Here is a 21,112-nt window from a genome sequence, read left to right as displayed (position 1 = left end):
ACAGCAAGGACCAAGACTTACTCCACCACAGCCAGCAGTAAAACACTGGGATAAAATCAAAGCCATAAAACCAGTCACAGGATTGACATCTCAGAGCACTGGTTTTTTTTTTGAGCATCCCCGGACAGAAATTAGAGCTTTAAAATCTTCCAGCTCCCTTTCAGATGGCTCCTAACTGACCACAGTCTCAGATGTTGCTCAGCATTTTCCCGCAGCCACTGAGTCCTTTGGAAAGCCTCTTGACAGGCCCCTGAACTGGCTGCTCAAAAGAGCAACTATGTGTGCTGAGTCTGGAACTCATTCTTTGGGGCAGCTGAAACAAGTACTGCTGAGCTGTGGAGAGCACACAAATGAGTCCACCTGGTCCCACTAAGTGAGTGTTTTAGACCTCTTTGTCTAAACCACATTGAGGGAGTGGGAAGTTCCTTTCTGTCCATGTTACTCTGCTCATCTTTCCTGCTTATTCATCACATTCCTTCTGATCTATTCCCTTTACTTAATTTCACTTTTTTATTACCTTTTTTCTGCATCTGCCAGTTCTGCACTGTGTTTCCCTCCAGTTGAGTGCAGCCCAAACACTCTCCACTCTTCTGTGAAATCCCTCCTCACATTCTCTTGTACCAAGGCACTTTCCGGCATCTCTCAGTTTTCTTGTAACACACTCACTCCAGTTCTCAGATTTGATACTCTTGGCAAGGAGTAATTATTGGGGAGGAAAAAAAGGGATGAAATTAAATAACAAACCCACTTCAAACCAACAACTGCTGAAGAGGAGCCAGCAAGGCTACAGCAGTAGGGAACAGAAAAGCTTTATCCATACATGCTCCCATTTGCAATCAGCAATTGCTAGTAGCTTTCTATTAAAAGGATGAATTAAAAATGTTTCTGATACATATCACTGCTAATTGATGAAAAATACTGACTTTGAAAACGTGGAATTTTAATGAAATCTTCATGCCAAAAGCATTTTCTCTCTGGATCCAGACATGCTCTCATGCTCTGCAGCTACAGCTGAACTAAGAAACATCTCAGCAGCCAAAGGAACGTCCCAAGCTCCATCTTCCTGCAGGAGTCTGACCTCCAAAGTGTGAACTTACCCAAGTGACCAGTGCTGAGCACTTCTCCTGCTATCCCCTGCCTTGAGCAACATTAACTCAGAGCTTCTGCATCTCTCTTGTGGCCACCTTATGCTCTAAGGTGGGTCCTTGTCTTGCTCCAAGTGGTTCAGCACTGAATGGGTAAAGGTACACCCACTTCCATCAGGAACAGAGCTGGGCAGAGCTGGGATGCCAGCACCCTGTTGTCTCCTCAGATCCAGGACAGGGACTGGAAGAGTTTACATGCCTGGGCCACTCCTGTAAATTCACAAAAGCTGAAGCAGAGCCAAAACCTGAACCCTGCTTCCCTCCCATCTCAGAGCAGGGCTAAAATCATTGCTTCATCCTGTTGTTTCGTGCCCAACTCCAGGAATATAACAAGTTCTGGAACACAAGTCCATCAAGAGCAATAAAATCCAGGCCACCATCTTGGCTGCAAAGAGACACCAGAGCCCTGGCTGCAATCCCCTGCTCTAATGCCCACATAACACCATCTGTCTTTTATTCTTTATTGGAACAAATGGTAGACAGGGATATTGCATAAAGAAGGACTTCTATTTGCTTTTTTTTTTTTTTTTAATTATTTGGCCCCAGAATTTTCTAAAATTATTCCTTCTCTCACTTGAAAAAAGGATGCGTTGAAAGAGAGAATATACATTTTTAAAAGCTGGAGTTTGAAAAGCAAGCATAAATTAAAATATGAGGTGGGCATAAAACAGCCAGAGATTTCAACATCTATGAAAAATTTCTACAGTTCTCAGAAAACAAGATTTATTGTTGTTACCATCAGCTTACCTATGCTCCAAATGAAATTAATTCAGCTCTCAAAGTTTTGAGCTGCAAAGAAGTTCCAATGAAGTCTTACCTTCTAAAATAAATCATAATGCTGCACTACCCAAAACAAGTGTTGCAGTGAGAAATGTGATGAATCCATCTATTGCTAGGAGGAGTAATTGGGGAAGTTGGTTTAACACTTCGGAGGTGCAAGTGACAGTTCTCATCACCAGAAGAAAGAAACCCAAAAGGACCCCAACTTCTTCTGCTCTGTGTTTGGTGTTGACAACCTCCGTTGCTGCCTTGTTTCACCACCAACCCCAAACACCCATGTGCCACCAACTTCAACTGGGCAGCCCCAAAAAAAGAGACCAGCCACCAGGGACCCCATCTGAAAGTAAGCAGACTAACTGGCAGATGCATCCTTCACCCTCATCCAGCTCAAATTCACAGCTTGTTCTCTCAGTGCAGGAAAAATAACCATTTTTCACTGGAGAAAGCCCAACTACTTGAAATCCCATCCACTAGAAACAGCTCAGTAAAAACAGAAATAGCCCAACTTCTTAACAGGAGTATTTCTGAGACTGGTTGGAGTGGCAGATTTGTAAGTAATGCAGATACCAAGGGGAGAACAGCTCAATACTCAGCATCCAAATACAGCTTTTTGTGGGACTGAACACCCTGTTTTCATTCTGCCCTTTGCCCTGACTAATGAGCATTTAAGCCCTTCAGAATACAGCCTGCTTTACAGCCTCTGTTTCCATAACACTTATCATAATAGATGCCCATTGTGGTTTTTCAAATGATACTCTAGTATACAATGTAGAAATAATGTTTACCTATGCAGATGATACTGATTTCAACAGAGAGCAATCAGATTTCTCTGTTCCATTCTTTCACCACCTGTACAGTGTTTTTTCCCTCTACTTCAGAATGCATATCTTAGGCTTGGTGGCAAACTGGTAGGATTTGGATTAGGAGACATAATTTGTTTAGATATACATGACTCTTTCTTCTCATTAGAGCTGCACTAGGCACATTAGAATTCCAAGCAATTTTGAGCTTGTTTTTTTCTTTGTCTGGTTTAATGAAAGTTTCCCACTTGAAATGACAAATTTTGGCAAAATCAGTGACATGAAGGTTCTGGTCCTGAGCTACTGGTCAGATGCTACAAAGGGAAAAGAAAAACCTACTACACAACCCTTAGGTATATTCCAACTCTAAACCAAAGCAATTTAAAACTAGACATAGTCACTGTTTAATTTTCAATCTTACTTCCTCACCAGTCACAGTATTATGGTCATTCTTGAGTTACATCCCATGATACACCCACCTATGTCAAGAAAACAAAGTCAAGTCTGAGATACAGAAAAACCAATCTGTCTGACCTCAGTCCAAGGAGGAAAGCAGCACAATGGTAATATCTATCTGTGATTGAACAATATAAGAATTCAATGTGGTTTTGGTTGTTTTTTTGATTTTTTAAAAAAATTTACTTCAAATGAGTGACTGGGCCATGTATGGGAACATTAATCTTTTTTCTGCTTATCCACACTTCAAAAAGAGCTCAAAGCCTTTCTTAGGAAACATGAATTTTCCAGATGAGCCCCTTTATGCTCTGCTTGCACTGTATCTTGGGACATACAGTGTGGAAGCAAGACTATACTTGCTTCTATCACTAGATATGACCTGTCAATCTGCCTTGGTAAGGAAGATACAGCTGAACTCACAGCAAAACTCACAACAAGACTTTGTTTCCTTGGAAGAAGCTTCCCAAAATTTTTCTTCCAAATAGGCATGGCAAAATTAGACAAGGAGTTTTGTTTTTGAAGAACAACTAATTAAAGTCCCTTCTAGAAGCTGACAGGAGATAGAATGGGGACTTCCATGGATGAAAACGGTTCTGTGGATATTTCCTTTCCCTCCTCCTGAATCTGTATTGCAGAACACTATGCCATGAGAAAGAAAGAAAATCAGATAAGCGCCCCCACGTGATTCTGACTTTCCTAACAAAACCAAAAAAAGCTTCAGACTCCAGCTAGCCCTGGCTGCAGATATGAATAAACACTTGAGTCTGAAGCACTTTCTGAGCATCAGCACATCCCTGCAAGGCTTGAATCCTAAATTTCTTTGAAGTGAAACACTTGAGGGCAACATCCCCCATGCATTTGATGCTTTGACCTTGTGTTCAGATCTCTTCTCCAGATGAAAGACTTTCAGGTATTTGTAGTTATAGAGAGAAATTTCAGCACCTCAGTGGGAACTGATACCTGCCTGGCTGAAAAGAGACACTGGGCTGTCACCGCAGCAGGCACCACCTGGGCTGCCCATGAGACACTCCAAGGGAAACAGAACAAGAGACAGATCACCTCTGCACCAGGATTTTACTTCAAACAAAATACAAGTGAACAGAGAAACTGGAACTCACCAAAAAAGGTTTGTTTGGTTGGGTTTTTTTAAAAAAGAACTCTTTCTAGGCATTCAGAGGATGCTTACCTGGTACCTATAACAATGTGAAATCCTGAAAAATGCAGATGGCAATCCTGCTGGTTGCAATAAGAAGCCTGTAATATTCAGCCATCTACTGAAGGAAGACAAATAGACACTAAATGTTTTAGAACCCCGTATAGACACAGCACAATTATTTCCAGCTGCAGGACTATCATTAGGCTTTATTCCTCATACTATTAATCCCCTCAGAATTATAAAACATAGTCCAAGAAAAATTTGAAAGACGAGGCTTTGTAAGAAAACCTTAGAAGTTTAACTGTTAGCCCCCAGGGAAAATAGATTCTAGTTTTCAGTTGCAATGCTATTCTAAAGGTAGCCATAAACAAAAGGGAAACTGTTTATAAAGCAGATAGGCTTTGTCTATACCTACCATGTAACAGTAAGTTCAGATGCTGCTTACAAAAACACAGGATTGATGGGAACTGCAAAATAATGCCTTCCTTGAAATACTGAATGTTTAATTTCTTCCACTTCACCTCCTGGAACAAGTTGCCTTTGCCAGGTCCACTGTCCTTGTTGAAAGCTATTTGTCATACTGAACAGGGGTTCCTGGGAAAACAACTCTGCTGAGGGCAGAGGTGTAGAATGTCAATCTGATTTTTTTTTAAGAACTCACAGTCACACTGCAGTTTTACAAAAACAAATTACCTGCTTACTTTTCCTAGATGCATGCAAGGAGCACAGTAGAAAATTAAACATCAATAAAGCATCAATACTGAAAGCACTTCCCTGACAAAAAACTCACTGAGCACTTCAGATTTTCCAGTACTAGTAAAGGAAGTTCAGTAATTAATGATACAAAACCTACCAAAAGGTAAGATTTGAGATTCCTTAATTAGCATATTGTGCTGGTGTATTGCTGAGTCTTCAGATTGTGGGTCAGCTTACACTCCGGGAGGCTAAAATACAAAATCTTTGAGGGACATCATCAGAGATACAATCTGCAAATTCTGTGGAAAAAAAATGCCAACAAAAAAGCTCAAATGAAGCTGCAGCCTGGAGCTCTGCAGTCCCTACAGATCTTTCTCCAGAACCCACAAGGGAGGGAGCTACTGGGAGAAATGACCCAGCACAGCTATGCGTTATGCCTCAATTTAAGAAATGGATGCTCCTGCAGGTGTGCAGAACAGCTGCCTGCATGCCTGTGGAAGGCCTCATTCAACCCCAGCCATCTGACTTCTCTAAAGTTATTTTTTCCAAGAAAAGTTACATTACTTCAGGAACACAAATGATAGTCACTTTGCACATGTGATTTTCCATGAGGGCATTGAACTGGCATTCCATCTATGTCTCCCCATCCAGTAAGACTCTACGCTCACTCACTTTGGCACAACAATCAGATCTCACAATACTGTGAGACCAATGTATTTTTTTTGTTGTTGCCATGACAACTATGCTGCTAGGCTGGACCTAAAGCAGCAGCTGGTTTCTGCACTGCCAGGCCCTGACAAGGACAGCCTTTAACTTCTTTTCTTCCCATCTTCTAAACATGTTGCCTATATGCCAAGATTTTAGTAGCTTTATTTTAAGTGATTTACAAACTACACCCATTTTTCTGCTTCCCAAGAATCATTTCTATCATAAGGCAGGCAGCAGAAATAACACAAACACATATTCCTGCAGTAGCTCACAGGACCCCAAGCATGCTGAAAATCTCATTTCCAAGTAAAGGCGGGTATGAGCTGCTGGCATTAGTACGCTATGCATAGCTTAGTGAAAGGGTGGCAAATACAGCTAAAGCTAAGGAAAGCCTTTACAGGATACCATTCATGCCAAACAAAAATCTGAAACATTGTGCTCTACATTTACAGTCTTAAGAAAATCAGGTAAGTTTTCAAATTAAGAAATTGAAAATAATACTAAGAAACAGCATCTGTAAGAACAAACCCATTTGAGCATAACATAGGCAAGGAAAGGGGCAAGAATTTTACATAAATATATCTGAGTTCTGCCACTGTCACCTCCTAGGCAGGGAAGTAACTACTCCATTTTGAAAGTGTTATGTTCCTATCCAGTGTATCACTTGGCCAAAATTTCAAATGCAACTGAGATAACAGGAGAACAGAAAAAAAATAAACCCTTCACATTTTAGCTTTTTTTGCAGTCATTCATATTTTATACCATCTTAAGTGTTAAAATGGACGTTAGAGGAGTAAACAAAGTGTACTATGGTATCTTGGTATCACTTGTTTGATAAAAACATTTGCAAGTTTCTGACACTTCTATTATTACCATTAAAGGACGCACATACAGACTGAAAAAAAAAACTAAAAACAAAGATTAACTAAGTTTCTAACTAGCTTTTAAGAGGAAGTCCAGTTTACTACAGCAAGTATGGTTCTTTTCAGCTCACACTGCTTACCATACTCAGCTCTTCCTCACCTTTGATTAATACTGACATCTATCTAAGTTGTGTAAGTTACAAACCATCATCACTACAAATACAGGGCATTTTGGAAAGCAATTTAAATGATCAGCAGCAGTAAAAGTAAACACACATGAAGAAAAAAGACATTCATGAGACACAAACTGGTTTAATTAAAACTGTAAAGGAAAACAATACGCAGGAATAAAAACTCCAGAGACACAGCTCTTATTAATTATGAAGCTGCTGCTGATCTTGGAAAAGCATTTGAGAATCCATGACCAAACATTCAGTCTTAAATTCTGAGGGAAAGGGAACAGCCACAACCTACCAAGTCCTTTCCGCACTACTTGATATATTTTTCCATGAACTTTTTGTGAAACTCTGATCGCAGAGTATCATTGACGAATCTTTTGTCCTTTTTTGTTTCGTCTATCCCCTTGGCACAGTTCTTGAAGACAACATCATCATCCCACCTGAAAACAGAAGTTTTTCATTTCAGTAAGCTTGTATGAAAATTAGGTGCGATATACAAAAACATAAAAATGGGGTTTGACCCTCTTCCAGAACAACCAGTCATTAGGATTAGATTTTAGTCTTTCAGAAAAGATGATCTATTTTTCTACCCTAAGCTCTCTCCTACACACTTGCGACAAGACCTGAGGAAGGAAATAGAAACCAGCTACAGTGATAACATTTTCTGACTCTGGACAGCAAGACTCAGCAAGGGGATGGGTGTCACTGAACAGACTGCACAGTACCTCCTTTTAACTTTGAAGTTTGCCTGAGGCTGTGCTGGTCCAGTGAGGTTCAGCAGTGGGTTACCACTCAGGATGTTCTCCATCCGAATTCTTTCTTCTTCAGCCTTTTGCTCTTGTTCCTGAGAATCAGAAATGGACATATTATTTTTCTAGGCCACTTTTCTCCTCTAGATGGTAGAGATACACATTTTTTAGCTTTGAACACTCACACAGATGGAGCTTTAATTCTTAGCTCAGATTTTTCAGAGTGTTTGGCACTTGCATATGAGGAGAATAAGGATAGGAGCAGAGATATTCTTCAGAGCTTAACTTTGCTAATAAACTGTCAAAGTAGCAACACTTCTGTCGGCTCTACTTAGCTCTGATGCATCATCAAACATTCAGGTAAATTCTAGCTTTACCATATACATATTTATTACATTAAAAACTGTATACATATTAAAAGGTTTTCTTTATCCTCATGAGAAAAGACAGCACATCATACAATATTCACTAGGTAGAATAAACCATACAGCACACTGAAACTTCTGTTTTCAGCAGCTGTTTGGATTTTACTATTACAACTTTCCAAGGGACTAATTAAAAAGAATATTGAGAACCCCACAGTGAAACGAACAGAGGATGTCATAAGACTATTTAAGTGTTTCAATATTAAGAAGCAGACAAATTTTCTTGTCCTTGTACTGTCAAATGCATGTAACTCAAGCCTAAGTGAAGCAATGCACTACAAGTAACACAAAGTAATTTTACTGCCCACACTTCTAAGCTCTATTAGCACATCTAGTGACTTAAATGTTTACAGACTTCAAAAATAACGTTTACTATTAATTGTACATATTTTTCCACAAGCTTTCACAAATATTGCAGGGAGTGTTCTTTGATGAAAGAACTAGTAGGGAAAGAAAGTAGTTCTTTAAATGAGGATAACTAAGTAGGTTTCCTACTCTGAAGAATTGTCTGAAGACACTGGTTAAAAAATGAACTGAAACTTCATTAGCACTGCAGGAGAATCAAACTGTGGCTTTTAAAAATTATATAAACTAAAAACAAAGAGATCATGAGGTCAAGGTTTTTCCCAAGCTGGGAAAAAAAACCAAAAACTGCAGAAAATTAATTGTTGAGGACTTCTACAAGATCCCAAGAGAGGAGACAGTTTCCTTGCTGATGGAGTTAACAAGGTTTAAAAGCTAAACTCGATCCTGATGCTAGCCAGAATTCCCTAGCTTCTAACATTTAATCAACAATAAGTTATTTATTATTACCTATAATGTACAGTATTTTTCCATTAAATTGATAGGCATGTGAAATTTTGGAGGGGTGCCCTATCCCTGGAAGTGTTTAGGGCCAGACTGGATGGAGTTCTGAGCAACCTGGTCTAGTGGAAGGTGTCCATGACCACAGCAAGGGGGTTGGAAGTAGATGACCTTTAAGGTCCCTTCCAACCAAAACTATCCTGTGATTCTCTGAAATTTTCTTTTAAAATACCTCTGCTTTCTTAAGAACATGGATTTAATGTACAAACGAATAGTAGATGATGCAGGATCGCTGGTAGAGATTTTACTTTTCAAAATCTACTCAAGTTTTAGTTATGAAAAAACACCTACCATTACACTGCTTCTCACAAGTAAAATGTAGAACCAGCTGCAATGAATTGCCAGTGGGACAGGAAAAGCTCCCCAGAAGGGCACATTGCTCAAAAACAAAGCACAGCTTCAGGACAAGCCCTGTAATGCCCTTATTAAAATATATGCCTCGGAAAAACTTGCTCTTTACTGCTACTGTATCCATGGAGCTTTAACACAAACAACAACAATTAGAAGTTATTAACACAAATCAACTGAGGTTTTGAATTTTCAAACAGCTCTAAATCTAACATTTGCAGTCCAACTTCTCTTATTATCACCCCAGTAAATATGGAAACATGGAGAACAAAATTTTTTTATATGCAACAGCAATTTCCTCACATATTAGAAATATACACTTGAATTATATTTTTCTCTGTGGATCAGAGGAAAGAAATGCATGCAGTTGCTTATGCACAGAATGCCAACCTTTGATTTACCATCTTCCTTCCAGATAACATGGAATAGCCAAGAGCCATGAAATCCCATTTACTGCAGTCTGTTGCCATGTGCTCCCACCAGAAGTCCAGCAGCCCTCAGATTGTTGTACAGCACATGCATGCAAAGCACTGCTTCGAAACCAAGCAAAATCTTGAATACTGGAACAAGCCAAAACCCAGTAGTGATGTTCAGGTACCTCCCAGGAGGTGATCAAATACTGCTTATGACCATTAGCAAATTTAGAGTGGGATGCAAGCATGTGAAGTTTTCTCTGTGTTATCCAAAATGAGGTGGGCTCTGCACCACTAACTTTAATCTCCAATGCTCCATTAAAAGTGAGGCTTTGAAAATACAACAGGCCAGGGAAAAACACCGAGAGCAAATGAAAAGGCTACAAACCAAAAATTCCTAATCAAGATAAGGTAGCACTACTAAGACCATTGTAAGAAATTAATAGTCCTCTATTGAAAAATGGTTCTGTGGAGAGAACTTCTTCCAAGTTTATACATGCAAACAGATGCAGCAGTTTCTCATTTTAGAGCTGGACTCCAGCCAGGTGAACTCCTCTGAAGGTGGCACGGAGATCATGGCACAGCCTTGTCCTCTAAGACATTAACTTCAGCCATGATCCAAAGTCACTGAACCTGTGCATCATGCATTACCTTACTGAGGCAGACATTACTATTTTGGTTTGGGTTTTTATGATGCATGAAAATGCATCCACACACCACTGACATACAGAGAACTACAATGCACTTCACATACAAAGTTTTTAGTGGTCAAAAATCGACTGGAGTCAGCCAGCACCTCTTCAGGAAGAACTGCAGTTCCTCTTCCCTCCCTTTCCCCATTTCAGGTTTAATCTCATCAATTCCTACAAAGCTGATGATTCCAGCACTGTCCACCATGCATGAAGAGAAGCAAAAAGCTCTCAGTCATTTGAATGGCAAATATTCAGAATCACTAGAGAAAGATAAAGCCAATATTAAGAATAATAAAAAGTATGCATACAGTACTGCCATGTACTTCCTACACACAGATGCACATTATAATCTTCCACACTAAGATTTTTAAAAGGCATGTTACACATCACCCTAACCTTTATCTGCTTTGACATAACCTGCATAATAACCTTCAGCCTCAGTCAGCCTGACATAGTTTGATTTCTGATAACAAAGAAAAACATTAAGTGATAAAATGTGGTGATAGGAAAAAAAAAATCAAAGCTGAAATAACACTTTTAAGAAGTGTTGTACGGCAAGCACTGGTGTAAGACTAAAAGAGGGCTTTAGCTCTGGGTTAAGACACCAACAGCTGGACATGGTCCCACAGGCACCTGGAGGTCACAAATTGGCAGAGACTCAGAGGATACAACAGGGAGCCAAGACAGCTTTTAGTGCTCACACTAGATTAGTGCTCACGCTAAATTATGACACAGGAGACCAAACACACTCCAGGCTCTGCTGACTGCATCTCCACTGCACCACCATGCAGGTTACAAGCACAACTTGTACATTGTCCCCAACAATTTGGCTTTTCAGGCTCAACTGAATTCTGTCTACAGCTGATTACTGCTAGCAAAAAAATTGTATTGACTTAATTCAACTACACTTGCAGAGGACTGGGAAATGGCACATGAGTGGTAGAGGCAATCTTGGGAATTTCTTTGTTTGGCATATCTGTTTCTGACAGAGTAGGAAAGAAAAACATTGTTACCATGTTTATTTTGAGCATAGTTCCTACCCTTAGCACAGAGCAAGACTACTTTTGCAGAAAGTGCTGAAATTCCCCAAATGACTCCACTGTATTAAAGTTAGTTATCCTACTCAGTTTTTATAGATGTTGAGCAGCTGAAAGAAAACCTGAAATATTCACATTTCATCAAAGGCTGAAAAAAGTTTCAAAATATATAAATTGCCTAGCCTGATTTAAATGCTAATTTTTGAATGACAAACTATGACAGCACTGCCTTTAGCGGCAGGGAATGAAATTCAAGAATGCAGATACACCCCAGTTATCTGACCCTGTGCAAGTTACTAACTCTGTGCAACACAGAGATTCAAATAATTAACTGAAACTTCAAAAACGAAGAGCACCAAGTAATCACAACGGCAGTGTCCACATGCAGCTGTGTTGTGATTTTGTCCACAAGGAAAGGGATATTATCATTAGTTCCTGGCAAGGTTTAAGTGTTCCTGGCATGTCTCGAACACTGAATGTAGAAACATACTCTGCCATCTGCTTTTGCCTCTTTACTGAAATTTTCTAATCACTCATTGTATCTAGTTTTAGTCAGACCCTTAAGATTTACATGAAAAGGTTAATATCTATCAAGACTCATTTTCTGATGTTTTATTTGAAAGCCTGTGACATGGCTAAAACAGGGGGCAGAGCTAAGATCTACTCTGACCACTGGTAAAGTAATATATTCAGTTACAGAGAAACGTGGTGAAATAAAACTGTTAAGAAAACAAATTGAAAACTTTAGGTCTGCTCTCAGCTAAGCAAAAAACAACTGGATATTAAAACAGGTTTTCCAGAACTGCACACATACATTCAGCTGCTCACTGGTTTGAAGTTTCTTTTTAATTATTTTAACTCAGTTTCTAAGGAAGCACTTGAAAACTGAAAAACAAGAACATTGTAAAGCTTAATTTAGAATATTGACATGTTTCCTGAAACCTATCCATGGATGGTTAACACAGACACTGATTTAGTGTTTGTACAGTTTTATACAGACCTGGAATAATTCCACAGAAAGGGCTTTCAAAACCAGAATTTCCTGGTGAGCTTTATGATTCTCTAGTGATTCTGAATATTTGCCATTCAAATGACTGAGAGCTTTTTGCTTCTCTTCATGCATGGTGGAGAGTGCTGGAATCATCCCACGGTCAAACAATTTTTTAAAAACATCATAGTATTTATTTAATGATTCTACATAACTTCAGGGAACTAAGCATTTTGAGACCCTAACAAGCTTTCAGAGGAACTGTTTATTTGACTGACAAACTATTAGAACCTCTTAATATTAATATTGTCAAAATTAGATTTAGAGGATTTCTATGGAGATTTGTGTTACCCATAAGGGAAGTTAACAGAGAAGAGGACGTCCTGTAAAAAGCAGATTCTCATATTTTGTTTTTAACTGCTGTTCCAGCACAGATGCATTTGGAAAGAAGCTGTTCTCCTTTAAGGGCAGCTTAAATAATGGACACCGAAGTGATGAGTGAAGACTTAACAAAAATACAGTTTACTCTAAATTAAGTCTCAGAAGTAATTGTACTAGCATTTTAATAAATCAAAGTAGCTAAAGTACCAGGGAAAAATCTACATATGGCACAGGTTTGGGATACATTACCGTAGTTTACCCACTTAATCTTATTAAGACCCTGGAATGTTCCAAGAAGATGACAAGAAGAGACACATTAATCTGTCTGTATATCAATGGGGTTAGAAAATGATGATCAGTGTGAAGGGAGGTATTCACTCCACAGTTTCACTTTGCCTGGCCACTGGCTTACCCACATTGTCTATGGACAGCAGCATTTCAGCAGGTAAAGCATTCCTGTACATGGATTTGGATTAACAGCAATTGCACAGTTAAGACTTTCCATGAGATGCTATCCTGAAGTTGTCTGAATTATTAATACAAAGTTACTTACAAAATTAGGTCTAAATTATGGCTTGCAGTACATAGTAGCATGGAATAACATGCATCTTAAGGAAAAAGGATTTTATATAAAATAACTCTAAAACGCTTAGCCTGTAACACCTTATTCCAAAGCCATGGAAAATAAGGCATAATCTAAACAGATTGCACACTAAAGCCAACAAACAGAAGACTTCTTTCCAAAGATGACCCTTAGTCCTAAAGACTCTTTCCAAGGCTGTGCACCACTCTGGCTTTTACTTCTTCTATCAAAATAGTCTTAGTTTCCTATTCCCCAAAAAATAATAAGAAAATAAAATTTCAGGTACCTGTAGAGCACCCTCTATTTATTGAAGATGCAATTTTAAAGAGGCCCTACCTGTCACCAACCAGGGAAAGGATAAACACTGTATGTCTAGATTCTGAGCATGCAATAGTGGGCACTATTGCAAATAAATAACATTATTTTATTCAGTATGCATGCAGCACTGGACATTACAAGTCCTGGTGCTGGGTAAGGAGAGCATCCATGAAGGTAACACATTATACCTCCAAGAGACAGGAAAATAAAACAAGCGCTATCCCAAATACTTCGTGGCTTTTAGCACCCTCTAGTGACAAAATTACAATTTCAGAGAGATTATGATATTCCTACTTTCCACATATGATAAAAGAAGCAATTTACTTACTGAGCTGCAATTTACTAACTATTATTTTCCTAATTCAATTTTTCTACACTGAAAAGTGACAAATTATGCTGTTTAATCTTGATGCATAACTTCAACTATCAAGCAAAGTGGAAAATCCACACAGACCTACAATTTCATTTTAAGCACTGTGCAAGGACAACTGAAGTCAAAATCTTTCCTACACATGGCTAAACTTAATTTGTAGTTTAGTACATTTCACATAGGAATACATGGTCGAATTGTTGACAGTGTTTTTAAGTAATTTTCACCAGGTTGTTACTACAAGACAATTTCATTGCTTCATGATGTGCCTCAAATGCCTAGATAAAGACACAAAACATACTTTCAGATATCCTTTAATGCAGAAGACCTCTCACAGGCCAGATGGGCAATCAAGTAGCAACAGTCTTGGGCAGCACAATTTCTGCAATGAAACAGCATGGTACAGCTTTTAGCCTTGCATACTATTTAAGTGCAAAACTGCAGAGCTCACTTGTTTTACAGGCCTTGTTGAGTCTAAAGGTAATTTTTTATATTGTTAGCCAAGAACAGGTTTGCAATTACAATGCTGCCAACAGCAGTTAAAACATTACCCTCTCCTAGCTGTTCCTAGTGTCTGTCTGCTGGAAGCTCAGCCCTGTTCATTGCCAGCTAAGCATTCATGAAAAACATTAAACTATGTATGTGTATGTTAAGCTACAGGAAAGGTTAAAAGTAGTTCAGAGGCACTAAAACATTACGTTGTCAGAGCAGCCTTTGATTAGTCTCCTGATCAGCATCTAATGTGCTTATTTAGCATGTTCTAAAAAAATACCTCAGATAAGTTTATACACAGGTGACAGGTGGCTTGGTTTTCAGACAGACTTTTTGATGGCTTTTGTTTTGTTTTACACTAATGGAGAGTATACTTATAAAAACATACAAAACTACTCCAGGTGAAAGCACCAAAGTTTCACAAAAGCACTAAAATTATTTAAGCCCTACTCAAAAAGAGAAAGCACTTAGTAAAAGCAGATGAGGGAATGTTGCATATATCCACTACTTCTGTTGCACCACCAGAGGAGAGTGTTTCAGCAGTGCAGATGAAATACCTGGACTCTAAACTCTGTTGCAATACAATGTTAGAACCAGTACCCAATATGAACCTAAAACCTGGTAAGCTTGACAACACAAACCACTCCCAGAAACTAGTCCAAACTCCCAGTACCTAGAAGTCCAATCAATAGTTAGCAAGTTTGCTAATGCACTCCATCCCAACCTTCCCTCTTACACCAAGGACGTAATAGCACCACCAGCATAGTATTTAATCTCACTCACAGAAAACATCTGTAACTACTTCAAAGGGGACTTTCCTCCCCTTTCAAGGGCAGAACATGGTGTTTCTGTCTGTAGAAAAAGAGAGATTACAGAGAGGCATGAAAGCTACATGTGAATTGAGTTTCCCAGTTCTGAAAAGACTGCTGTATTATTATTTGGTTTTGCAGAGACAACTTTCAAATGAATTTGCCTGTGTATAATCATATGAAAATAGTTCTGGTCTTACAGTTCAAATTGGCGCTCCTTGCAGCACCAAAGCTGCAAAAGGACAACTACTGTATAAAACCTGCAACGACAGGAAGCAGCACCAAAAAGCACACATCTTCATTTCATAAATAAAAATAGTATTTCTTGTTTCCTAAAAGCTAGTTAACAAACTAAATTACCCCGCATTGCATTCAGCTCACTAATGCCACTATATCCTTTGGTATGACAGCTGAGTGCAGAGGACTTACACATGAAATCAAGATTATCTTGACTCACTGCCTGTACAAAGTGGAGGAGAAGGGAATAAAATGTTTCAGTAAGTAAAACATTCAGTATGTCTTGTATAGAAAAAAATTCTTAATAATGATTAGACAGAAGAACAAATCCATCGTATCTGAGTTGAGGTTTGAACAGCCCTTTGCTTACCAGTTCTCACTCATTCCGAGTACTTAAGGCACACCAGTTTTAACAGACATCAGTTCACATAAAAAGGTGCTTTTTAATGTGTGAGACTTTACCTTTCGAGCTTGTTCTTCAGCTCGTTCTTTCTTGATTTTTTCCAGTTCAGCCAGAAGAGCTGCAGTGTCATCATCATCACTGTCTTCCAAGTCCTCGTCTTCATCATCTTCCTAATAGTAACAAATTGAAGGCAAGAATCAGCCCGGTCATTTAATTTAATAAAAAATGGCCCTGGGCTGCCCAACTAAGGCTACAATTGGATGGCTGATTCTGAAGTACTGCTGACTGATTTCTGAAGTACTTGGGTAGCAACAAATACAATACAAACAGGGTTTTTGCTCTTTTATAATAAAGTCAAGAGAAAAACACGTTTGTGCTTTTTGGATGACTGCAATTAAAAATACTACGTAACTAACAGACTCAAGAGAATGGCTGTCTCCAGTCACTCTCTAATCATTGTGATACAAGTCATTCTGTGTGCCTGATTAACCTGTCCAGTACTGCTGGGACCAAATACCATAGGATTAAAAAACCCAGAGCTTTTTGTCAAACCTTTGACTTAACTCCTAGATGTAAGCAGTAAGAAGCATAGTCAAAGGCAAGCATTTTTTGCTCATGCAGACAGTCATTTGCAGGTATCTCAACAGTTCTACCCTTACTAAGGCAGTGGTAATTCCCCATAATATAAATGGTATTTTCAGTTTCCTAGATTTTTTGTGCTTTCCAAGAATACCATCACAGCATGGACCAGAATCCTCTGAACCACTCTAGACTTTCACCACAGTACAGAAGCTGTAAAAGTAAAATACACTGGAACCTGTCTGAGATCTTTAGGCAACCTAGAAGTATATATAGCATTAACAGCAAATCCTTAAGGCAGGGTAATGAAAGGAAAGAAGACTGAAAAGAAGATACATACATCAGTAAGAGGATCATCTGCATCAAGATTTGCCGCAGGAATCTGGTCTAGCCGAGGCTTCTTAGACACAGAAGATGATGTTGTATGTTCTATGGTGTAAGAGCAAAAGCAAAAAGTGTCTAAGTCACTTAATTTACCAGCATCTAATGTCAGAAAGCAAAAATCTTCATAATTTGTCTTGCATTAGAGTAAGAGAATCAAGCTTATGCTTACTTTCCCCTCACTTCTCAATCTTAATGTCCATGTTAATTCCTCCCCCTAGGGAAGCCTCAAGAACAGCAGTAACATCCCAACCTTAAAAATTGGCCTCCACAAGTTTTTTGAAGTCATTATTATTTCAATCAGGAAAAAAAAAAAACATATAAACAGATGTGGGGAAGTATTCTTATTACATATATCCAGCTGGAGGGTTCCCATTTAGGATGATCCCCAAGCATTACTGCTGGCTAGTTTGGTCCAAACAACATCTACTTTCTTTTGTGATTTTGAAAGCCATGCAATAGGTTCACACCTAAACCTAAAGTACAAGAGGTTGTACTTAAATACTAAAAATGAGTAATTCTGAAAAAGCTCTTTGATTTTGTTATTACTTCACCATATCTGAAAAGAATAGCATACTTTCAAACAGATTTATTGTTACACTGGTGCTATAACAGCAAAAGATTAGTCACTACTCTTTCTCCTTCCTGTCTTGCTCGTCCAAGTACAAAAAAAAAGCCCTTTATTAGCTGTACACACTGGTTGCCAATTTATTACAATTCCACTGTATCAGCTGGACATGCTTTTCTACTGGCTGGCCTAGATTTCTGCTAGCATGAAGCCAGCATGAAAGCCAGTGGACATTCCCTTGCAGGTCAACAGCTCTGAACTATCAGGCCAATACCTTAAATTCTACTCTCATGACATGCTGTCTGCAACTGGAAACTTCCTACAACACCAGATTTCATGCAAGAACTATGTTCCACAAAGGTGTTAGGATCTTTGTTTCTCTGTTTTTACCTCTGGTTGGTCTGTCTCTGTTCTTTTCTCTGGCAGCAACTCGCTCTCTCTCCTCCAGCTCCCTTCTGAAATCACGGTTACGCACCTCTTCAGGAGCATCCTGAGTGGTTTGTCTAAAAAAACAAATGGGGAAAAAGCCTGGAGTTTGACAGTCTGCAGCTGCAGGACAATTTTTTCATGGAGGCCAGTAAATCCTGGGCTGAACAGGTAAGGACAGGGAACCAGAAATGGGTTCCATGTAAATGTATGCTTATTCTCTCTTCAGCAGAGCCCTCCTGTGTACATATGCATTGCACACACAAACCTGCCACCCCACACGCTCCTGCTCCTTCTGGTGGCTCTTGAATGAATGGAAAGACCCTACTTAAATTCCTAGAAAACAGGATGGTAACATCTGTCTGTATTTCACTATGTTGAAATATTCTGTTCTCCAGCAGTCCAATCCCAGTGTCCTAGTAGACATCCACAAACATCATGGTCACCTTTCTTCATTGCTTTACCACCCAAAGCTTCTGCTGCAAACCCAGTCTCTAAGACTTATCTATAAAGACCAACACTAGAACATCCTTTCCACGAACCTTTTCTTCTCCATGAGCACAGACCATGACCAATAATAAAAAAATGTGGAGAACAGGCAAAACACCTCGTAAATACATGTCATCCCTATTTTATGAAACAAAACACTGGCAAAAAGCAATGAACTACATATATCTGGGCCAGATGAAATTCCACCTAGAGGCTGCTGAAATTTTTGTGGATGTCTTGAAAAGAACTAGTGAATAAAAACAAGCAGCAATTGCTTTCAACTCTCTGTGAACTCAGTGCTGGAAGTAAGAGTGCCTGGAAGAAACCCAGACATAAGCCATTATAAACACATTGTTTGCACAGCCTGTCTTTATGATGAAGCATTTAATTTGCTTTTGTAATTAAAAAACTGAATTTGGAATCAGCTGCAAAATCTCCCCAAACCCTGTGCCATGCAAACAAACATGAGTGGAATTGAAACACTGGACTTTTCCTGCAGTGATGCAGTCCTGGCAATTTAACAAAGACAACTTTTTATTAGGTATTTGGGAGGAAGAACAGAAGACACTTGATGCTCCCTCTCACACAAAAGGAGGAATTTAAAACATACATTCTGTGTTCCCATACGTACCTATCCCCACAGACTTCTTCCAAAGCAACAGACTGGTGTTCCAAACCCCACATTTTTTACAAAACAAACCACCAGGAATTTTCCTCATACCAGCAAAACACATTTGACAGCACTTTCCGTGTTCTTTGTTTTGGTATTCTCCAAAACACTCAGCTCCCTTATGAATATATATTCTTAAAAACCAAAAGGGCAGGAGGGAACAGGTGACAGGGTAAATATCTACACAAAAAAGTGCAAAAGTAAAACCTTAACTGTCAATTCCACTGACAAGAGTAACACCAATTAGATAAAAAGAACATTTTTAGATTGACACATTTAATTTAAATTCTATCATACTGACTCCAGGTTTTATTTACTCTTTCAAAAAGTTAAAAATTTATTATTAATTTCAAACATAGGAAAATATTCCAAAGATCACATTATCTTTCTCATTGGTTAAAGAAATTTCTTCTCCCAGGACCTGCATAAACCACCTGCAGCTTAACATCAGCTCTTCCAACACATCCCACTACCTGACTGCTGTTCCATGGCTCCCCTGCCTCCTCTCAATGCCCTTACAGAGTGGTCCTTTGCCAAATACATGATGTGGTTTTCCTGCTTTTAAGATGTGCTCAACTTCACTTCTCGCACCCCAACCTGCTCTGCAAGTGACAGTACTCCCTGTGGCTCAGCCACAATGCCAACTCACTTTCCACTTCACTGTCCAAGAAGTTCATCTGCAATGTTCATCTTCTGATAATGAGTGAACATAAACAGCAACAAATTATCACTAAAATTAAACCTCCCCAAATCACCTAAAATGCATTTGAGCTCCTAGCTCTGCTTTTGAGACTTTCACTTTTAGCCCACTGGTTCAGCACTCCTGCACAATCTGTGGACCTTGCTCAGTGTCAAGCACATCAATATGTATTGAGAAAATTTTAGAGTAGCACTCATAACAAAACAGTCATTCCCAGCCTGCTTTGCCCTGACACTCAAAAAATTATACTAACCTGTATTTGATTTTCGTATGAGAAGGAAGATCTCTGCTAGAATATTGTTTGGATAGCTGGCTTAAGTCTCCTTCACCTTTTCCTCTTCCTCCTCTTGCAGGTTCAAACGTTGGCCTTGCTGCTGTCGTCATGTTCACTCCTACAGAACCAAGGGATAAAACAAGTTGTTACTACAATTCACTGTGTAAGACACTCATTAGGAGCTACTTTGCTCCTGGAACTGAAGAAGCAGTGACAAGTCCCACTACAGTATACCAGCTGTCACTCAGCACATGATCCTCAAAATTCAAGTAGAATTTTTGGACAGAATATATTCAGGTTTCACAACAGAGTCTCTTCCAATACGCTTAGAAAATGATACATGGATTCTAACTAAACTATGAAGCTACATTTTTAAAGTAAATAACAACAGCCAGAAACTGATCTCCCATCCTTAAAGCAAGCAGTACAGTCTTGTAGCTATGCTCTTTCCCCACCTGAAAAACTGCAGTCAAAAATGCCTGCCTACTGGGAAGAGCCCTTCTTTACTCCCCAGACCATTGCTAGGTGCCACCACCAGAAATGCTGGCTCACAGAGGCCACAGCGTGCCTAGGATTGTGCTGGTCATTAACCGCTGATGAACTCCTGGCAACATAAACAAAGTGCAAGGAAAAAAGCTTGGATAAAAGGGAGAAGTTATCACCAGCTCTCCCCTAGAAACTGCAGGAACTCAGCATGCCCTAAAAACCAAACTGGCAAGATGCCCAAATTTCTACTTATCAGCTCTTCTGTGCCTAAGAGTGAAACAGGCTCCAAGCAGCCTCAGCCACCCTGGGAGCACTGCCTGACAGGACCTGGAGACCCTGGAGCCCAAACCAAGCTCATTTTGTTAGTTTGTCACTTTGAAGGAGAGCACAAAATACCCAACTTCAGCAACAAAGTGATAATATAATGTCTGGCTGAAAGTAACATTCCGTCAGGCAGAACAGTTACTGCCACTGAAGGACTACTCAAAAACCAAAATTAACAGAGGGAAACACCTTTAAAAAGAAGTGAGATGGTAACTAGCCTTGGCTTGTTAATCAAGGACAGCTGACACTTTTCAGTAATGCTGTACAAGTCAGCTGAAGCTCAGCGAACCATTTTAGATCTCTTGGCACACATTCTGCCCGAC

The 21,112-nt window shown here is 39.3% G+C and overlaps 1 protein-coding gene across 1 annotated transcript; it reads right to left on the bottom strand.

The window, feature by feature from the left end:
- Window positions 1-6,896: 6,896 nt before the first annotated feature.
- Window positions 6,897-20,131, bottom strand: CWC15 (CWC15 spliceosome associated protein homolog). The gene is made up of 6 exons (XM_068181461.1): window positions 19,959-20,131; window positions 17,811-17,923; window positions 16,812-16,900; window positions 15,952-16,062; window positions 7,509-7,627; window positions 6,897-7,223 (listed from the first exon to the last, which is right to left on the bottom strand). Exons 1-6 carry the CDS (start codon window positions 20,087-20,089, stop codon window positions 7,094-7,096), a joined length of 693 nt encoding a protein of 230 aa, XP_068037562.1. The 5' UTR covers window positions 20,090-20,131; the 3' UTR covers window positions 6,897-7,093.
- Window positions 20,132-21,112: the final 981 nt, after the last annotated feature.

Source organism: Anomalospiza imberbis, chromosome 2 (genome assembly GCF_031753505.1).
Source record: "Anomalospiza imberbis isolate Cuckoo-Finch-1a 21T00152 chromosome 2, ASM3175350v1, whole genome shotgun sequence".
In the NCBI taxonomy this organism is placed as follows: domain Eukaryota; kingdom Metazoa; phylum Chordata; class Aves; order Passeriformes; family Viduidae; genus Anomalospiza; species Anomalospiza imberbis.
The sequence above is the reverse complement of the archived record's forward strand: the minus strand, read 5'-3'. Positions and strand labels throughout refer to the sequence as shown.

Coding starts and splice junctions, on each gene's coding strand:
- CWC15 (XM_068181461.1), bottom strand. CDS start 20,089: ATGACGACAGCAGCAAGGCCAACGTTTGAACCTGCAAGAGGAGGAAGA. Junction 16,901..17,810: donor CAGAGACAGACCAACCAGAG/GTAAAAACAGAG, acceptor CTTACACCATAG/AACATACAACATCATCTTCT. Junction 7,224..7,508: donor AACTTCAAAGTTAAAAGGAG/GTACTGTGCAGT, acceptor TTCTGTTTTCAG/GTGGGATGATGATGTTGTCT.